General features: G+C 32.9%; 1 protein-coding gene across 5 annotated transcripts in view; it reads right to left on the bottom strand.

The window, feature by feature from the left end:
* The window catches only part of Mxd (MAX dimerization protein), a 41,297-nt gene that overhangs the window by 16,257 nt on the left and 3,505 nt on the right, over positions 1-21,535 (bottom strand). For 4 of the 5 annotated variants that reach the window (XM_083100313.1, XM_083100324.1, XM_083100335.1 and 1 more), the window contains exons 2-5: positions 20,191-21,209; positions 18,054-18,147; positions 17,373-17,402; positions 1,237-1,351 (exon numbers count right to left, since the gene is read on the bottom strand). In XM_083100313.1, the coding sequence (XP_082956439.1) occupies positions 1,237-1,351; positions 17,373-17,402; positions 18,054-18,147; positions 20,191-20,245 (294 nt within the window). In that variant the 5' untranslated portion in view covers positions 20,246-21,209. Of the gene's footprint in view, positions 1-1,236; positions 1,352-17,372; positions 17,403-18,053; positions 18,148-18,274; positions 18,296-20,190; positions 21,210-21,535 lie in introns of those variants that run through there. The other variant, XM_083100345.1, reaches the window with a different exon arrangement.

Here is a 21,535-nt window from a genome sequence, read left to right as displayed (position 1 = left end):
AGGTCAAACCAATGATACCATCTTATGGCCCCCTCGAAACCATACAACTTTTGTCTAAAACATTTTTCTCTATCTTGCTTATTTTTCGAGTTATTTGGCTGCCTAAGTTAAAATGGGTCACCCTGTATAATGTACATAGGTATCTGCGAGTCAGATTGATGTACACGCTAAGTCTCCCACGCGGACTATGCATGCACGAATGAACGGTGGATACGCACTGTTACCCGTCATTCTACAGGGTGTTGCGAATATAAGTGCACAAATTTTGACAGATGATTAGAAATTATATCAGCATATAAAGCGCCTTATACGATATATTATTATAAAATAATACTTATCATTTACAACTATTTGTCTCTTATATTAATCAAATTAATTTTTATTAAAATTATATAACAATTTATTCAAGTTAATAATTTTCACACCTACATATTTTATTATTAAAATTTCTTTTCAATTATTCCTAAAACTTTTCTTTCTTTCTCTAAAGATAAAAACTCATCTAAACACATTTAGACGATATTTTTTATTATATCGAGAAAGAGAGAAACTTGAAATTGCAAAAAATAAATTAGATAAAAAATGAGCGAGTCACACTATCACGTTAAGTACACCTCAAAAATACACATTGGAACGTGTATATATGTACATAGAGTGACCGAACAAATAGTATATATTTTAAATACTATTTACAAAAATCATTGCTAATGGAAATATGCTTAGCATCCTCATCACCTGTTAGAATTTGCGTGTGCTTTTATCCACATCACCCTGTAGACTGCGTGAAAAACATGGACGCGCGCACACGCACTTACACAGTACACATGCCATTGTCCCTGGCAATCTGTAATTTACTAACTACGCATCCATTGTGTGCGTTGCCACTCCGTTGCTACACACCTTACTCTTTCTTTATACCGCGTGATATTCTTTCTTCACCTTCATTTTTGTTTCTTCCGAAATTATCCCAATTGAAAAACAATACATTTCAAATGCGCCACAGGTTACATCTTATCTGTTATATCTCGAACCTCAAGTATTGTGATTTTTCACAATAATAATTTTTCTTTTGTACTCTAGTGCACGACAAACTTTGAATACAAGCCTACAATAATCATATCTAATTATTGAAAATAAAAGAATTATCTATCTCCTGAAACTTTTTATCTTTTGCGCTTTTTATGACTTCTCATGATTTTTCATCAAGTTTACCTTGATAACATCCATCAGACTCACCTTGATAAAGCGCTTGGCCTTGGTTAAAAGACCCAATGTAGTGTGCCTCGAAGTTTCAGGCCCAAGTGGCACCAGCAGCTTCAGCTTCTCGAGGCAAGTCCTAAGGTGAGCTCTCCTGCAACAGAAAAAAATTCGTTACATTACGATTGTAACATTATTACTATTAAAAATATTATTGATACTAACACTAAAAATACTATAAAATATTATCAATATTAATACTAACATCAGATAACATTTTCATGTACATCATCTCGAGAAGTTTTGTCTTAAATGATGTTTTAATCAGTGTGGAATGACATTTACTTTCAACGCTTTCATAAAAATGTGTGCATACTGCGTGCGTTAAATTGCATTTAATTATAAATTTATGACCGATTTATAACTACCTATTCTAGAAAATAAAGACCGCGACAATAAAAGAACGAGAGCGCGGAAGAATTAAGGCGGGTTCACACAAAAAGAAAGAAAGCAAAAAAATAGAAAAAAATAAATTGGAGAAATAATGAAAGAAAAATGATGTTTTCCAGACGTTTACAATATTAAATTGTAAACGATTTCTTGTCTTCTATTTTTCTATACTTCCTGTCAAATAAAATTAATGTGGTCTGATTTTTTACAAATATTTTTCGCAATAGAAGATGTGTATTAAAAGATGCAATTATTTAACTTTACTTGATAGATATATAATAACAGCACTAATATAATTTAATATTATACATATTCAAGGAATTCTGATCACTAAAAATTTCTTAAAATTTCTTCTCTACCTTAAAATCACTAACCAATCCTAATTTTAATCCCAATTAAATAGTTGTGTGAAATTTTGTCTCGTTTAAAAAAAATGTAAATTTCAGACGATTTGAAAATTCTTCATTAAATAATCAGCACATTTTTAATATAATATAAATTTAAAGCACACTGTCGATTTTAACTCTTTTTACAATAAATATCTTGTTGAGAAGGATGTCTCTCGATGACACAGTATGGACAAAGCTTAACTAAGAAAACCATCCAGAGATAGAGAGAGATTGCACGTACATTTTACGAGAAACAATAAACCCAACTCTGGCTTAATGACGTCATCAAACGGTATTATACCCTGCGAGTCGCGAAGTGGACGTGTTTCAAGCGTAAGTAGACGTATTTCTATCCACGTGTCCTTATGTCTATGTCTGTCTAGGCACTCGACATATATACAATACAAGGTGTTCCGGAAACGTCGAATATCTTTTCACTGTGGCTTCTTCAAGATGCGAATATTATTTTCTTTATCGAAAATATTGAGGCTAATCATGTAATAAATGTTCTAATTAATAATATTAGTTTTTAAAAATATAAAAAAATTTTTTTTTAAATAAAAAAATTCTAAGCAAAAAATCTTTAGTAACTTTGTCCACTTTTATTCTTTAAATTATAAAATCTTCAAAATTAAAACGTTGTATAAATGAAAACCAATATCTTTTTGTATAAATCGCTTTGCAGGATACTATAGAAGCTTCCTCATCCTAATCGCTGGTAACATTTTTGCGGTGGCAGGAAATTAACGACGATCGGGGATGGAGGGAGAAGGTGAAGGGGAAAGGTGATCCTTCAATCAATGGCACAGCGCGTGACAGCGGCATTATGAAATTCTTGTAACGGCTGTGTTCAACGTACCAGGGGTACGCTGATGAATAAATACTTCGCACGGAATGCTCGCGTTGGAGTCGTTGAGTTTACTTCGGCAAAGACGTGGTTAGGAAGGCGGGGATGCGGATCAGGGGGGAATTGCCCTCAAAGGGCAGAATGCCTTGGGGTGCAACGTGCGCAAGCGAAGTAACAGTCGAGTATTAATTCGCCTGCGAGTCGCCGGATGGGGACCGAAGAATAACACACTCCCCCCTCTCCTATTCGTTCTATCCTTCAATTTGAAGAAATCATCGAGTTATTATAAATAAATAAATAGCTATTATATTTTAATAAATCGATGATTTAAAATATAAATATTTAAGCAATTAAATACAAATATTTAAGCATCTTGATTCTTGATTTGCAAAACTAAAGTTACGTTTGAGGCGACCTGTACAAAGCGTGAATAATGTTGCAAGTGCGTAGCCAAGCCTGGCGGGAGCAATGGCCGGCCATGAGTTAGATCGCTTTAACAACCTCCTGTAAACAGCCTCGTAATTTTATTTCTACCCCCGATATCTTCTCCCTCTTTCTGCATCCACCCCACTACATTGCTGAAACATCACCCCCTGTTGCACATTTGTCATTCATTCTTGTCTTTTACTCTTTTGCATTTCTCTCTCTCTCTCTCTTTCTTCTATTTTTATTTGCATCTTATTATCCTATTTATATCTTATTGCATTTTTATTTGTATGTAATTCTCTTACACAATTATGCTAGAATTATTAATGCTAGAATTTTATAATTAATCGAGCTATGTGTGATATGAATTACGTATTATTAGTTTTTATTTATTGCGACATATTAAACTATGAAAGAGTTTGATCTATTCTGAGAATCCTATAGTATGTAATAACCTTCATTATTCTAGCAGTCATTAGTAATCACATCATAATTTATCATGTATAATTGAATACTATTTAATCTTTGATTAATTATTTCGGTAAATTTATATTGCGTCTCTCATATTAGCAAACAATTAATATAAAGTTGTAAGCAGTAGAACTTGCTATTTATTGCACTTGCACTTCTAAAAAATATCTATGCAGCATTTCGACTAAAAAAAATTTAGAATTAACAGCTATTATCTTAAGATACTTCAAGTAAATATTGAACATGTTCAATAATCTTGAATAAAATGAGATGAAATACTATACAGAATAAAATGACCAAAAATATAAAACAATAATAATATTGATATCAAAAAATTCCCTGGATAGAAAAAAATTACTCTCAAAATATAATCCTGAATTTGCTCGTTAAATAAATTTGAAAAAGTAATAGTTTTATATATATGATTAAATTAAAAAAAAAATTAATTGTTCTCCATTACTTTTTAAATGAATTAAAGCAAAATTTTCTTAATTCCAATTTACTATTTTCCATTATAATTAATATCTAATCAATTCTAATTGTTTTTTATCAACTATTAACCGATAGAATTTTCTCAACTTTGCAAACTTTCTTACTTTCAAAATTAATACTTTTGATTAATCGAGCATTAAACGGAGTACAAAGCAGGGTAGCCGTTCAAGCAAGACGAGCTTTCGTTTGAGAGGCGATTCGGGATAGTTTAGCAATTCATTAGGACGGACACTCGAGAGTCGAGACTTAGGCGAACTTGGACTTCCTTCAACTGGCATCCGCTCTATAGAGAGGTTGAACAGAGAGCGAGAAGAGGGAGAGAGATGGTCGAGGCATTACTGCAAAATACCGTTTGTAGACACAAGCGAAATGGGTCTGGCTTAATTAAACTGTATGCAGCTTCTCAAAATGGGATTCCATTTAAAGTAGAGCTTTGCCTCAGATCCCCGCAAGCTTCTTTTCGCAAGATCCTTTCTCGTCTTCCACTCATCTTTGACTCAGTTAATCGTACAGGATTATAATAAACCCGACCATTCGAGATACGATGTAAAACAGATGTTCGTATAACTAAGAATAGTTTGAATTTCTACATCACGATGTTCTCGCAGCTTAATTTTTAATTTATCAAATAAAATCGTAGCGATTCTTTTAATATTTGAATACATATATGAAAAATTTAAGTGTCATATTCTGAATCAAAATTTTAAAGATGATATTCTAAAGTAAATATTGTTTGATAAATGATCTTTTACAATAGTAGATTTAATTTTTGCAAAATTTTCACCATTTTTCGAGTTACAAAAAATTTTTAGAAATGTAAGGAAAAGAATGGTAAAGCCGTATGACATTAAAATCGAATACATTGCAAATATAAAATTCCTACTAAAAAAAATTATTATATTAATATGCAAGATTTAAGTAGGGGTAACAATTATAACCGATTATGAGATGCCCGTTATAGTTGAATGTGTATTCACGTGAATATTCAGCGGCACGTAAACGTACGGACAAGACTGTATACTGGTTTCGCTTAATTAAGCTGCGTCTGCTGTGTCGAAATCTTTAGCGAGCGACAAAGGCGAGTCCGCACGTGCTTTCATTAAGACTCCCCAATTCGGAATAGCTACCTCGACCACGTATCCAAGGGATTTTAGAGATAAACGCATCTCTCCTTCAATATTGAAAGAACGTGCTGCCTTATCTCTCCTTCCTTTAATTCTTTTTATACAACTAAATTATGATTATATTGTAAAATCAACATATTAAACGTTACATCTATTTATGAAATTATGCGAAATATAACCATTCTTGTCCGGTTATTATCAAACCATTGTACAGCATCACGTTCTTACGTTTACGAGAAGAAAGGCGAAAATTGGTTAAAAAATCGCGTGTAGTCAAATAGGAGCATTGGCCGATTGCCATCTTATTTTTAAGTCGGTGTTAGGAGACCGCGTTATTCTCCTCCTTTCTCCCACGCTCTCTCGTCGTACCTCTCCTTTTCTCTCAGTATTCGCGGGTTCCAGATCGCATCTCTCTCGGCAACTTGATCTTGACCTCTCGAACCCGCACGTGATTGTGCCGGCTATTTCTCTTCGTACTCTTCATCGGCCGCTTCGTTTATTTCTCTCCTGTTTCTTCTTTTTCTCTACATCTATTAGCTTCGTTCTTTCTCTCTCTCTCTCTCTTTACTTTTTCCTTTTCGTTATAATACATAAAAATTGTATAATGCAATTCAAAATATTTGTAAATAAATTTACAAATTTTTTCCATATTTTTTGAACCTAACAATCATTTTTTTATATTTCTATATTTTATATAAAAGTTTTATATTTTTAATTCAATTTACGAGTACGCAATTCTTCATTCACATCTCACTCAAACCGCTTCTCCTGTTTCAAGTCTGCTTCTCGCAAAACTTCTTGAATCGAGAAAAGCCAAGCATTGGCTGACAAGTCGTTTCGCTTTTCCCGGATGCGAGAGTAAGACTTTGTTGATCGTAAAATTTGGAGTCTCGCGGCTCCCCCTCTTCTTACTTCGTTCTCGTACTTCCTCCATAAAACTTTCATCGCGCCTCAAAGTCTCGTTTGAGGTTCATCGAAGAGCCAGCGAGCAGGAAAAATTCGCGGCCGCCTTATCTTTCCCAGCGATATTATATTCCAAATACAGCTCAACTCTTTGGCTTTTACAGCATACTTATCTCGCGTACTTTTACAGCACATTTTCATACGCTTTTATAATACGCTTATTTTTTATTCTAAACGTGGAAAGTGTAAAACAAGTAGAGTCAAAATGATTAATGATATTTCTTGAAAATCATATCATTATTAGAGGACTAATCTAGCAGTTGTAAGGAGCGCGGGAGATGTCAATGCTAAAAAATATCTTTATTTGTTTGTAAACTTTGTAACACACAACATTCATCCACTTTGTTCCCATTGCGCAGTCGCACGGTTTCTCGCCGAATGATAAAATCGCTTATCACCAGGATCCTTCATGACTTATTCAATGCATGACTCGAGCGTAAAGCTTTCCCCGTCTCCTTTCCCCGCCAATGTATCCATTCTCATACTCCGATATCCTCGATTCGAGCTACTTCTCTTTTTATAATATGATAAAATATAGATAGAAATAGAAATAAAGATAATAATATAGAATATCTCAAAGAGCTACAGAATACTTTCTACTGATCGAAAAATTAAAAACAAAATTATAAATTCAAAATAATTTCTATCAATAAAAATTATCATCTTTGTGGATTAAATATTTTTGTATGTAAAAAAAAAACTTCAGTTATTTGTTAAAAAAACTTGAAGATATACTAATACGAATATTGTGTATTGCAAAATTCACACAGCACACACAAAAGTGTGTTCAAATTTATCTTAAAATTTATGTCGTCTTTTATCCATATTTAACATTCATTACAAATTAACAGAGTTAGCTCTTATTTTCATAAAATATAAAAAAAAAAGATAAAAAGATCGATTGTTTCAACTATACTTTTGCTATACTTTTTGTATTCGGAATAAATTGAACTCTCTTTTAATATAATTAATCTTAATCTTAATATATTATTAAATATCTCAACAATAAAATTTATGTAAATCATAATAATAAAATTATAATGAAAAGTTCAATAAAAAAAATATATTTGATATCAAATAGTCGTTTACATCCACAATTTTCTCGACTTCGTTCCTGGCTTGGGTCAGGTCAAGTAAGAGGGACAAAAGCGCACGATTGTCACGAGTTACGATTACACGCTGCAAAGATTAGAATCCCACCAATATTATCTGACATTATACAGACACAATGGCTATTCCTTTTTAATTCCTCTCTTATCGTCTTCCATTTTTTTATTTATTACACTAGTAAATATTTGTTTGTAAAACTATAAAAAAATTACTTGAAATTATTGTATACTATATTAAGATATTTCGCAAGTTTTTTTCATGCAAATTTAGTCATTTTATAAAAAGCTTCGGTCTTTTTATAAAAAAACTAAATTTACAAAGAACATCGCATGTTTGTATGAGCGTTGTTACATCGTTATTGCATCATTATTCAACAAACAATTTTTTTATATTTTCCCTTCTTTTTCCCTCTGCGCATATATACTGCTTCTGGATGAACACAAATAACCCATGTTAACCTCTCACCGAGCACGTACTATGCTGTTTTCTAGAACGATACAGTTACTTGCTAGAGCACGTCCGACCGTTAGCCAGACTCCGATAATCGCGTGTAGCGTGTCTATAGGTCGATCCAGGTCGAATATAACATTCGTTACAGTTGAAAAAGCACGACCAAGTATTTCGATTCTTTCGTCCTTCCGTCTTTTCTACTGTATAATTTCAAAAATATTCCCGCAGAATGTGTCATAAAATCATCTTTGTATTTTTAAGAATGATGTAATAAGTATAATTATATAGAAAAAATTTAATCACACTGATACGACTCTAAAAATTTTTTTATTTGTCAGTTTTCTACGCGCTTGAAGACAAAATGCATTTTAATTTTCCGGGCAAAAATTTGAATTCAAATGTAAATTTAGTAATATCTAAAGTTATATTAATCTAATATGCAAATTTTTATTCGCAGATTGATACGATGAAGGAATAGCGTCGATGAGAATGTAACTTTGTCACATCGAATCGGCTTAACCTTTGGATTACCGATTTCACAAATCGAGGAACCGATCGTCTAACAAACGAATGTGCGAGAATACCGCTTTACTTCACTTTCACCTGCGCGGGTTCGATGTACTCGACAACGCAATTGCAATGGCACGGTATACACATCACGTTGGGTTGCGTCCAACGGCATAGAACTTAGAGACTCGTCCGAGTTTCACATTTAGGTCTTTGGAAAATAGCTTTCAAATATAGACACACACAGCGTGTCCAGTAAGTTAGATTACAATCAGCGAGAAAATAAAAAAAATTTTTTTAATTTTTTTTACTGATCCTATAGTTTTCGAGAAAAAATTCGAACAATTTTACAGACGTCGTGAAAATCAGAGAACAAAGAGAAAAGAGGAAGGGTGTCATGAAAGGTTACGATGTGCCACACGATTTTACGGAAAGGAGAGGAAGAAGAAAAAGGAAAAAGTAGTCGTCGAGACCGACACCCCGCTCCGGATACCAGTTGGCACGATCTATTGAACGCAATCTTTCTTAGATACGACCTATACATCGACAAGGAGAAAAAAGAACGAAATCAATCGTCATCTCAAATGCTGAGAATTTGTATTAAAGACGGAAGGAAGCAAAAAAGCCGCGACTTTATCTACATGAAATGCAATAGCATTTGCAACTTTTCAGATTTCAACATTGGATATCTTAAACAACTAAACTTTAAACTATATCAGAAGTAACTGAGAAATTTTACAGTTTTTTCTTTTTCTCGTTAAAAATGGAAAAGTATTCATAAAATGTAAATTTTAATGTGATATTCAACTTAAAAATTGTACAATAATATTTTCCATTTTTCCCCCAATTTTCCATAAATTTAATGTTAACTTGAAAAAATACATGCATTTCGTAAAAATTAAAACACGCTTAAATGATATGTCAGTGTGAATTAAAATCCGCAGATATCTACTAGATGATGCAACTCTTTAAAATAATATCCTCAATTATTTCAAGCAATGCGTTACAAAAAAATTTGTTAAAAGAGCTTCTAAAAAAATCATTACCAAAAAGTTGTTACTCGAGAACGCAATTTACAGCGTAGCCACCAACGTGTTACTTCCCAATTTCCTCTGAATTTCTTTCATAAGAACCCGTTTCTAAAGCGAATCTGCGGACAAGGCGATGATCCCGACGTTCCTGCTAGCTTCGCAGGATCCACTTGATCGTTAAGGAAGCGAGCGGGAGAACGAGAGAGGGTTAGAAGGGAGGAATCCCCAAAGTGCACCTCCGCTCTAAATCCTGAGACTTCTGTCCCATAGAATTAGGTGGAGGTCCTTCAGCATGGCTGGAAGTTGGGTTTCCTTCCTGAAGGTCCAATCCCTTTCAGCTCCCGATAGGGGTATATCCCCGAGGACGATGTCGTTCGCATCGCGGTAAGGAGTAGGAAAGCGAGATGATAAAGACGAGATGGAGGATAAGGGAGAAAGGAATCTTATCCAATAGCTGATCCCGAATGTCCTTAACGAGCACAATAGGTCAGGTATTGCGCAAGCTTTCGCTGACTCGACTCGCACCTTTCGCACGAGCCGATTCGAATCGTCCACCCGCGCGCTTGTCACTTGCCATAAAAAATGCGGGTCGAGTCACGTGACTCGATTACCACGATCAAAATATAACCATTTAACGCTGAATCGATTGGTAGTCTATACAAGAATATTATTTCACTGGCAATTCTTTCGACGAAAATTCAATTATTATTTGAAAACTAAAAAATAGTGCGATAAACAATCAAACATAAAATTTAAAAACCCTTTTATTGCGTGCGCTTGCAGCTTTTAGCGGATTAAACGAACGGAAATATATTTGTATAAATACGATATTTTTGGTTTTGAATGACTCGCCACAAATCTGCTGGAAAAGTTCATTGATTGTTTCGCGGGACACCCTATATATGCGACGAGGGAATGTTCGATTTCCCTTCATCGCGTCCTCACTTCCGGGTGGAAATGGAAGAGAGATCGATCGGATTGGCTCTCGTGCAGAGAGCCACTACGAGAAACTATTCTAGAATCGCGCAGTTCAGGCGACCTCCACCTTGAAATCACAGTTTAGAAGCACGACTCGTTTATCGACCATATATCGTTAATTCACCATATCTGATCGGTGATAAGCGCTGGATTATATGATAATTGCACTCAAAAATATCTCGTCTCTTCATGACTAAGGGAAACGATATCTTGTCATTTTTGTGTCGAGAATCAAGATAATAAAAATATTGTTTACATATTTATTTTGTATTTGATGATTTCAAAACGGCGAAAACAAAAATAAGAAATTGACATAAGATGAAACTCACTGATAAATAATGTATATAAAATTATTTTAAGATTATAATAAATGTTCAATAGAATATGATTCAAAATCTTATGAATATTCAACATAAATTAATGCTAAAGTGATCTGCGCGTGTGATAATTTGTGTAATTAAAATTTAAAGTTAATATAAATATTAAATATAAAATACAACATTGTTAAATTACAAGTTGTAATGATAACAAATCGTTACAATTTTTAACTTTAATGAAAAATCTTCCTGAGAAATTTACAGTACCAATTTTTTTCAAAAGAAAACTATAAAAATTAATTAATAATTATATACAGTAATTATAATATTACATATCATATAACATTGCATCTTTATAAACTTTAATCTTAGAATTCTCCATTAAAGTTTATACAAAATTTTAAAAAAATATTTATTATATATATTTTATTATATTATTTTTTATTAGAATTATGCTGTATTATTTCTCATCCTACATAATTTGCAAAAATCTATTCATATATTTAAATACTTAATAATTTAAGAAATATGCTGTAAAAGAAATTATGTTAATTTATTTAATTTTTTATTAAAGAAAAACATCTAATCCAAATTTTGATAATAAAAAATTGAAGAATTTATATTAATATATAAAGGCTAGCTCTGCATATCCGAGATGATTTGTACAATTCTACTCGTGAATATTAATTGAAAGTATATTTAGGAGAAATTCGATGCAATCTGTAATTGGAGGCTCTTAACGCATAATTAACGCCATGTTGTTATCCTCCCATTTCGACAATGCCTTCCTTTCTCTACCCTCTCTTCCATTCGACCACAAACCGACCCCCAATCACCGTACAAACCATCAATATAACTTCGGTCCTCCGAAAATTACGGGAAATTAATCAGTGTAGAAATGCTCTCTTCGGTTTTCATAGTCTTTCTCTTTATGCTTCCTTTCTTTGCTCCTTCGCCTTTATCTTCTTTGTTCTATTCGCATCCAACAGGTATGCACCTGAATGCTATACTATTATTGCTGCAATAATTGTCTTACTCCAGAATCGATTATCTTTGTCAGAGACACGATTGTTTGCTCTCTTTTCCTTTAGTAAAATAATCCCTATCAAAACTTCATAAAAAGGAAAAAGCATGAAAATTTAAAATAATATATTTGATCGCTTTGTATATAAAATAACATATTTGCGAAGATTCACAGAACGCTCTAAAATAAAGCTTGAAAATATATAAAATCTTTTAATAAAGTATATTATAATGACATGATTCCTTTTTATAAAGATATGTTTCAGTACAAAGATATTTTTCTTTGTAAAATGTTTGTGCGATTTTCAAATTATAATTATAAACTTGTCAAAACATAAAAAAAAATAGAAATTCGTATAAAGAAAAAAAATATATATAATACTTGGAATATCTGCAAAACGAAAACGTGGATCCTTGAAATTTGACTTGATTAATTCAACGTGACACGAAAATTTTCCAGTCGTGACAGAAAATGATCTCTTTAATCCCCAAGTATTGTAAAAGGATGTCGGAATGAAATAAAAAATGTGTAATTAAAAACGTATACCACACACCCGTTCTCGTCTCGCGTATCCGCTTACAACCGGTCCGGATACGATACTGACATTATGTCATACGAACATAAAAACTGAGCGAATGATTTCAACAGGATGGTCAGCAGTTTTATTCGGCAATTGTAAAAAAAGAAGCACACGTAGACACTTCTCAATTCTGTATTAAAATTAATTTCAATTTTATGTCCCGTCAATATATCTTATTTATAATATTAAAAAAGATCTTTTTATTGACTCTTAACGAGTGAAATTTTTAATTTTGAAAGTAAAGAAGTCGCGTTAAGACAATTTATTTCTCATCGATTTGAATCGCAGATGCATTTTTTACGCGATGCATTTTTTATATCTTTATAAATTACGTTTAAGATGTTTATGACATCTAATGCATATAACTCTTTAATGATGATAAGAAAAAGCAACAATCAGTCCAACAATCAATATCCAATTACTATAATTGATTACAGTTAAATTTCAAGTTTGCTTTAATTCTCAATCAACAAAGTCTAACGTTGCAATCTCAGTTTTAGGAAATACGATACCTACTGAATACTTATTTGGGTAATTATAGTGTCACAATGATATGTAATATGAACGAAAATGAATAAGCAGGAATGAGAATCACTGTTCGAGAGAGCTCAAGGTGAACGAGCTTCAAAGTGGCAATGGTGAGTCGCGGAGAGCCACGTAGAGACAAGCGAAGGGCCTGTGGGCTCTAATGCTCGCATCGTTCCTTACGTGGAAAGCGCACGAACATTTCCACCCTCCCTATTTTTCTTACACTTCACAGCTGTTAATTGAATAAACAACTATTCGCGAGAGTGTGAATTTATAATGTCTCAAGAGTTTCCAAGGAAACAATATATGTGTGTAAACATGATAAAGCCGCAAATTATTAAAAAAATTATTAAAAAATTATTACATAAAAAATGTATGTTATTGAAAAAAATTCAATAATCTTCTTCACGTTCCCCAGACTGAAAAGCTATTTTTATGAGTATATTTCGATTGAAATGGCAAGTTTAAAAGATGGAAAGGATTAAAAATCAAAAATATTTTCAGCTTCGTAGACTGAATATTAAATTTTGTAAAATAATATTAATTTCTTTCTCTCGCATCAATATATGTGGCTCTTCTAAAATTATATAAATTCCTTCTATTTTTTAATACATTTTTTTATATCGTATCTAACTTTGGAGTATTATTATACTAATTTTCTAAATGTATCGTAACATGAAAAATTGCAGACAAAAAGAAGAGCATACTTTTATGGAAAAAAGAATCATGTCATGTTAATGTAATTTAATACGCGATTGTTAGAAGACGGTCACTTTACAAGAACGCTTTACCATAAAACCTGGAACTTTCGTAGTCTAACATTGCATATGCAACGATCAAATATAGTGACGGTTTTAACCAAGGTCGGTCGATGCTCTAAACAACATCGGGCACATCTCCCCAACGTTACAGAATGAAAGGAGGTGCCACAGGGTGCACGCTCCGCCGAGTCGTCCTTGACCCCAAAGTCAGCCTGCATTCTGCCCTGTACATCTCGAGAAGAATATAACGCACGTTCCGCGCACGCATATCAATTTTGATTATTTAAATTAACTCTGCTTTCAAAATCTTGTGCCTCTTTTATATCGTCTCGTTAATTTCAGCTTAATTCTTAACAAATCTTTTGTCCCAAAAACACGAGAAATTATCTATTTATGATTTAAAAACTAATTAATATTCAGATTCATTAATTAAATTTTTTCGATTATTCCTTTCTTAATTCTTTGAACATTTTGATGCTAGTAAATAAATGATATAAACAATGTCTACTGAACTTTTGCTGCCCAATAAAAGTTTTTTAAAAAGTCGATATGATAGAATTTCTTTAAATAATTGATCCGTACATTGACGTTTTTAATTCATGCTTTCTCCTGTTAAATTCCATTACGTAAAATAAGATACAGATTTATCGCTTATTTTGGAATTGATATAACTCTCGAATTGATATAATTTTTGTCTGTTTTCATTTTTAATCATAATAATTTTTGATTAGTAATCAAAAAATCTCGAAAATAAGAAGCGAAATGCTATTAAAAATGAAATCTGTAAAACCTATAAACGTTAATTTATAGTAAATTGACTATTAATTTTAACTGTTTTAGTTACATAATTTAATTAATAATTATATTAAAAATCGATAGAATTGTATACCTTATAATTTTTTATTGCTAGTTTTTTATAATTGCATAAATTTATCGAATTTATTTTTTACGTGTTATTAAATATAAAAATTTCTCAATTTGAGTTATTACATATTAATTAATTAAATTAATTAAAAGTACACTAAAATCATAAAAGCGTTAAATTTGAAGTGAACCGGGAAAGATTTTAAGTTAAAATTATGAAAAATCAACGGAAGGCCAAAAAGCGAGAAACCAAACCGGAAGTTGGCTATCTCGCGGCAGCGGCACAAAGGATGGCACTTAAAAATTCAATGCATTTCAAATGGGCCAGGAATCTGTCCTCAGGCGCGTTCGCGAACGCCATTTTCACTCGCGTTCGCGTAACCGTTTGTTGAGCTTTCGTTTTCCGGCTGACCTATGATGATAGCTCCTCCCTATATTCAGGAAAAGCTCACGATTTTGTATAATGATTTACATAAATAATGTGCGATTAAACGATTCGCTATCATTTTTACTCGTTAATCGATAGTACTGATGGATAACAAAATCCTACCTTTAAGATCTTTAATCATATTTTTAATTGATTTCAAATAAAAGTTAATAAATTTTTGTATTTAATGACATAATAAATACAAATTCGATAAGTATGTAATTATTTTAATTCTTTTAAGCCTAAAATCCTTTGATTCTCTTTATCTTTTAAATGTATAAGTATAAGTGTATAAGTGATATGTAATTTTATGCTGTATTTTTCTGATCTTCGATCAATGAACCGCCGACTTTTAATTAAAAGCAATAATTAGTAAGATAAGGCAAACAATGAGTAAAAGAAATTTGTATATAATAACGTAGAATTAACGTAGAATTTTCTAAACCAATATAAACCGCTAAGAAAAATGTAAAAAAAGAATATAAAATGCAAAAGAAGATACCAAAGGTATCTTCATAGCTATCATAGATATAATCGATCATAATTCAATTTTAATCGTAATTTTAATGTGATATGAGTCTAAACTTCGCGCGCGCGTACAAAATTCGCCGTAAATTTATTTCCACCACACAACATGTGCCAAATTTAGGACAATGTGTCATCGGCTTCTATGTTTTTCACATTTGTCAGACATAATACATTCTTGCGCATTATTTACTTATTAATATAGATATATAACCAACATAAATTAAAAAATTTAACTTTTTAAAAAAGAAAAACAAATGATTTTAAATTTTTATAAACAACATTCTAAATTTTTATAAACAACAATTTAAAAAAAATATCAGCTTGCGCCTCCAAATACTTTTTTATAGCTTATTATTTTTCAGTAAAATTATTATATATAAAATATTAAATTCTGAAAAAAAAAACTGCAATTTTATATAATGCCTTTAGAAGAAAACAAATAATTTAGTAATATTTAATATTGTATATCACCATGTTTTTCTATAAAATCTCAATTTTTCTCTCCTTTCAATTTTTAAAAAAATTTACCACAAATTTATGGAAATATTGAAAGTAATTCCATACAATATTATCAACATTAATCATTGTAAAATCGAATATAATTTACATTGTAAGAATAGTTCCAAATATAAATTCCACATAAAACATCATATTAACATAAGCAAAATGAATGAGAAAAGTTAATATGCAATTAATCTATATTCATGTTATACTCGCACGTCCGTATTTCGAGAATTTTTTAAATTGTTTCGATGTTGTGTTGAAAAATAGACTATAAATATTTGGAGGAAAAAAAGGTCAAAATTCTCGCTAGTCAGCGATGTATAGAGAGAGAGAGAGAGAGAGAGAGAGAGAAAGGGGATAGAAGAAGTGCTCTGGAGAATAAAAGAGAAAGCGAGATGGTCGCAGGCGAACTATCGATTTTTTTTATACCCAAGCAGCCCATGTGCGAATAGTGATCGTGATGGGGAGAGGGATAAGGGGAGCAAAAGAAGTTACACAAGGGGTAGCGTGACACAGAAACGACCAATATGAAAACTCGCTTGCTCTGTTACACCTTGTATTTGCGTTACAGTTTATAACGTAGTTACGCATGTTTTCACATTTTTGGCTCCGAATTATAACGCTACGTTGAAAATCCAATATCCTGCAATTATTTTTCCACCTCTCTACTTCATCTCCCTTCAATGCAAAATGTATTGATCTCTACTAACATATTTCATTTTTTTATTTTTAAAAAATTAATGTAAGAATATTACAATATTATTGTATTTTAAATATTTGACAAATTCTGATTTTATTTCAATATTTTTCTAATACTCTAAATTATTTTTCTTTAATAATTTATAATCTTACATTTATAATTTGATTTATATATATATATATATATATATATATATATATATATATATATCTTCAATACATTCCAATATTGATCTATAACAGGTTTGTTTTCATAAATTATGAATTTATAAATATATATTTACGCTGCATAAATTTAATTTATAAGACAAATGAGCAGTCCCTCTCTTCAACATTTATTATAATATATCAATTATTAATATATATTAAATCATTTATCTTTGACAAATATTTAAATTTATTTGCAGCTTCCGACAAAAAAAGATATTTATAAATATATTTTACGGTTAATATGTTATCAATTAGTTTATCGAGATCATCGAGTTCATCGAACTTCATTGAGATAACAAAAAAGAGAAATTTTTTTTTACAAATTTAAATTTTTAAATTTAAATTATTTTTCACAATGTGTGGGAGTGGATGAAGTACAAGATTGAAAAAATATGAAATAATTATAACTCATACAAGTTATAAGTTATAATTATATGTTAATCAACTTATATATTGTTAGTAAAACATTTACTAATTTATTTGTAAAACACTCACCTATTTTTCTCCAATTCGTTATGAGTCGTCCTGAAAGAAATAAAAGAAAACACGTTCGTTACATCTTTCTCTTCATCTTCGTCTTTCAAAAACATGATTTATGATAAGACCAGAAATTGAACGATAATAATGTCGAGATTAGTATTGATACAACATAAACATGATATAAAATCGAAAAGACGATTATTTATCAGATAAAACGTATTACAAATGCAGCTAAATAATTTAAAATGGAATAATAGTAGCATTTATAGCAATAGTGTAATAGAAATATGTACTACACTATTGCTATAAATGTAATAGTGTAGTTGAATTTTATTATAAATTATAAACGATTAATTGCGCCAAATGGAAATATTTTGAGTTGTATATGAGATGCCGGATTTCGAAAAGTACGATTTAATAAAATTTTTCGAGTTACAACAAGATTGTGAAAATGTATGAAATTGAAATATTTGTATAAAATTTTCTTCTACAGTTTGAAAATTAGATATGACATTGTAGAAATAATTCATATATAAAACGCACTTGAAAAGTTTATATTAATGTGAGAAAAAAGGAAAAAAAATCATTAATGTTGCAAAATTTAACATATGGAAAAATTGAAATAATAATTTCGACTTATAAAATTTGAATAAATTTCTAAATGTCATTTCTAAAAAGATATCTGTGCAAACAAACCTGCTGCCTTGGGACTTCTTTGTCTTTGGCCTCTTTGTAACCGTCCGCATATCATCGGGTATTGGCATCGTTGAAGCATAGCCATGTTCAGCTTCTGTAATTATAAAGCGATAAAATCGATAAATAGAATATAAAATTACATACAGTATTCTAAAATTAATATCCTAAGCTTTACGTAATCAAAATAAGCGAAGCTTAATAAATGGAGATATGAAAATTACTCGTCTTTCTCGCTAAATGTCATCTCTTCAGCTTCAAAATGTTTAATATCGTACGAATTTATTCTTAATAAAATTTTATCTTCAAAAACAATGCACTTATTTCGTTATAAGAAAAATCGCAACGTGACTCTCATGAGAGAGTTGAAACTTTCGAAGCTCGTTAAGCTCGTTATGGAGCGAGTGAAGACGCGAATGCACCGATATTAAGTCACGTTTTAGACTATACCAGGAGAGTCACGTCCGATCGAAGTACGATCGTGCCTCGTTTTGTGATTTTTCAAACAAATAAACATTCAATTATTTCAATTCAATAAGTATGTATTTTCGAGTTAGGCTCATATTGCTCATATTGCTTGTCACGTGTAATGTTTACATTTTTACAAATATCGAATTAAATTGGAGTACACAAATGTATCAAATTGATGTTGAAAAATAAATACATTGGAATATATTTGTATAAATAAAGCTTGACTTTAAATTAAGATACGGGTAGATATTTGAAATCAGATAAAAATAGATAGAAACTTTAGAATAAATTTCCATAAATAAAAAGGTCACAGGTAAATTGAGACAAAACTTCGGGGATCGTACTTTCTTAGATTTACATCAGTTTTACTTTCATTCGCGAATTCATCAAAATTTCAATAAAAATATTCGTGATTCATTTTAATCGAAATTAGATACATAATTCTTCGGCATTTATTATAATATAAACATGTTTGATTTCACGATCATAAAGTAATTTATATATTTTTATGTATAATGTATATATTTTTTTTCCGATTTTTACGTTTCTGCAAATTTACGATAATTTAAAAAATCTGATATTTTACAGAAGAGCGAGCGGACTTTATGCCTTGTTAAAAAAATTACGCGTTACTTTAATTCGATCGATATAGTACAACATTCGATTATCACAAACGACGTTTATTTTGCACAAGAGCGTTACATAAAATTGGAACTTGCGAAATTCGTATGCGAACGACAACACTCGATCGCTCTTTCGGAAATCTAACGTCGTACTACGCACGAGGGAACACGCGTGCGCACGCGCGCGGAAAACGACGTGCATCCTCGCATGCACGCGGCTCTAAGTGCGACGCAGCAGCATTATAAGTGGAGTGATAAAATGAGATCATCGCGCCGCGTACGATCCACTATGAAAACAAAGATAGCGGTGGCGAGATGAAGCGTATTTTTAAATCAAACTTCTCGTTAAAGGGATACATTCCAAATAGAAGCGTCCTCAAAAAGAGAATTTATTTGAAAGATTCGAATTATATATAATATACGCTCATGTATTTTTTTAAGAGATCGAGGCTGAATTTAACCATAAACTTTCATAGGCGATTCGATTAATTGTTATGCGAAAAAAAAAGTTTAAAGCAGACACACATCGGAATTAACAGCAAAAAAACCCGATAATTTCAAGATTTTATTTTTCTAACTTTTTTTATCAGCATGCTCAAACTTTTAATGAAATAAAACAATATCCGACGTGTTGATTCCAGATAACAACTTTAAGTAAAAAAAAATACTACATACACGTCAAAGATATATTAAAAATATTATATTACAAAAATGCGTTACTTTATGTAATTAAACATTTAAACCTGTCACGATAAAATTAAGTTACGCGTGTGGAATAATTTTTAATTTTCCTTTGCTTTACATTTACGCGATTTAATAACTTAACCGGAATTTAATTATAACATCGCATACCTTGTTTTACAAAAACTTATACATTACACTGAACATTCACCCGCGTGATACGATTGATTATAATCACCAAGATGTCGACATCGCGATAAGCGGAAAACGTATGAAATTAAATTAAATCAGACACGAAAGAAAGAGAGAGAGAGAATGCGCGTGCGAGAGAGAGAGAGAGAATAAGAAGCGCGAGGAACACTCACCTCTTTCCCTTCGTTCAATGTACTCGGCGGCCTGCAGTAGGGCAGCAATGCTCATATTTCCTCGGTTTGGCGTAATCCTGGCTTCCGTTCACGCTCACTCTTTCTTCCTCTCCTCCTGCCGCACGCTTCGGAGCACAGCCGACGGGACACACGCGACGGAACGCGGTAGCGGCGGCGGCGCACGCACTCGCGCAGCAGTACACTCACACGCACACACACCCGCGCGCGCGCGCACGTGCGCGTACGACGGGCGTCTAGGCGAGAATGAAGGGGGAGGGCCGCGAGATACGTAATCGTGATGTCTTCGGCCGCCGTGCCGTGCCGCGCCGCCTCGGGCGATTCCGCCGCGCTTCGGTTACCTTCGGCCACGTAACTGCGCGCACCGCGCGCGACCAGCGACGACGATGACGACGCGCACCGAGCGAGGAGCGTGCACGATCCGCGGACGGCGGCGGCGACAGCGACGACGACGACGACGACGGCGACGGCGACGGCGACGGCGGCGAGAACCGATACGCAGAAGGTTTCCTCCGCGCTTGCTGCTCTCGACCGAGCCTCGGACAGCGATTCCCCTGTCGCGAGCGCGATAAAAATCAACGAGGATCCCTCAGGACGAGTCCTCTCGGTCGTCGAATCTCACTCCGGTTGATAAAACTCGTTCCCACGAAATTCCAGTGTTAACGAACTTGTCCACTTGCGGATACTTGATTGCTTCGATCTCGTTAAACGTCAATCACCGACTGTCAACAATGTCGCCAATGTCGAACGTCTTCGCGCGACACTTGAAATTCTCCTGCCCTTCGAGCGTCCCCAGCGTCGTATCAACAATAGGGTCGTATAATAATCGTCGGATCACCAAACACGTCGAAGCCGCGCGTTCCCCGATGTATTTCCTCTTCAATCGTGATTGTCCTGATCGTTTTATCCTTCCTCCTGGTCCACGGAATCTTCTCTCCCCTCTTGCTCTCTCCGCTGCTCCTTCCACACCGTGTATTATCACCACATTTACCGCGATTACACTAGAGATCACACAAGAGAAAACCAATTATCATCATCGTCTATCGTGCTCAGCACTCTCTTCTCGCGAACGCGATTACGCGTATACGATTCCGACAACACAATGCTTCCATAAAGTACCGCGTGAGGTAACTGCGCTTCGAATCGCCGAGAGAAGCCAATCGCGAACAGCGCATACGCACAAGTAAACACAAGCGCGTGCGCGCGTCCGCACACACACGTATAACGTGATACACGCACACACATACACGCACGCACGCAGAGACGCGAGCATCGTACGACGAGTGAAAGAGCGAGAAGACGGAAGAAGAAAGCGGGATGGAACGAA

This window comes from Camponotus vicinus, unplaced genomic scaffold (genome assembly GCF_025532165.1).
Source record: "Camponotus vicinus isolate PSW18456_S1 unplaced genomic scaffold, iyCamVici1.0 SCAF_1, whole genome shotgun sequence".
NCBI classification, from domain to species: domain Eukaryota; kingdom Metazoa; phylum Arthropoda; class Insecta; order Hymenoptera; family Formicidae; genus Camponotus; species Camponotus vicinus.
This window is presented reverse-complemented; position numbering and strand designations above follow the sequence as displayed.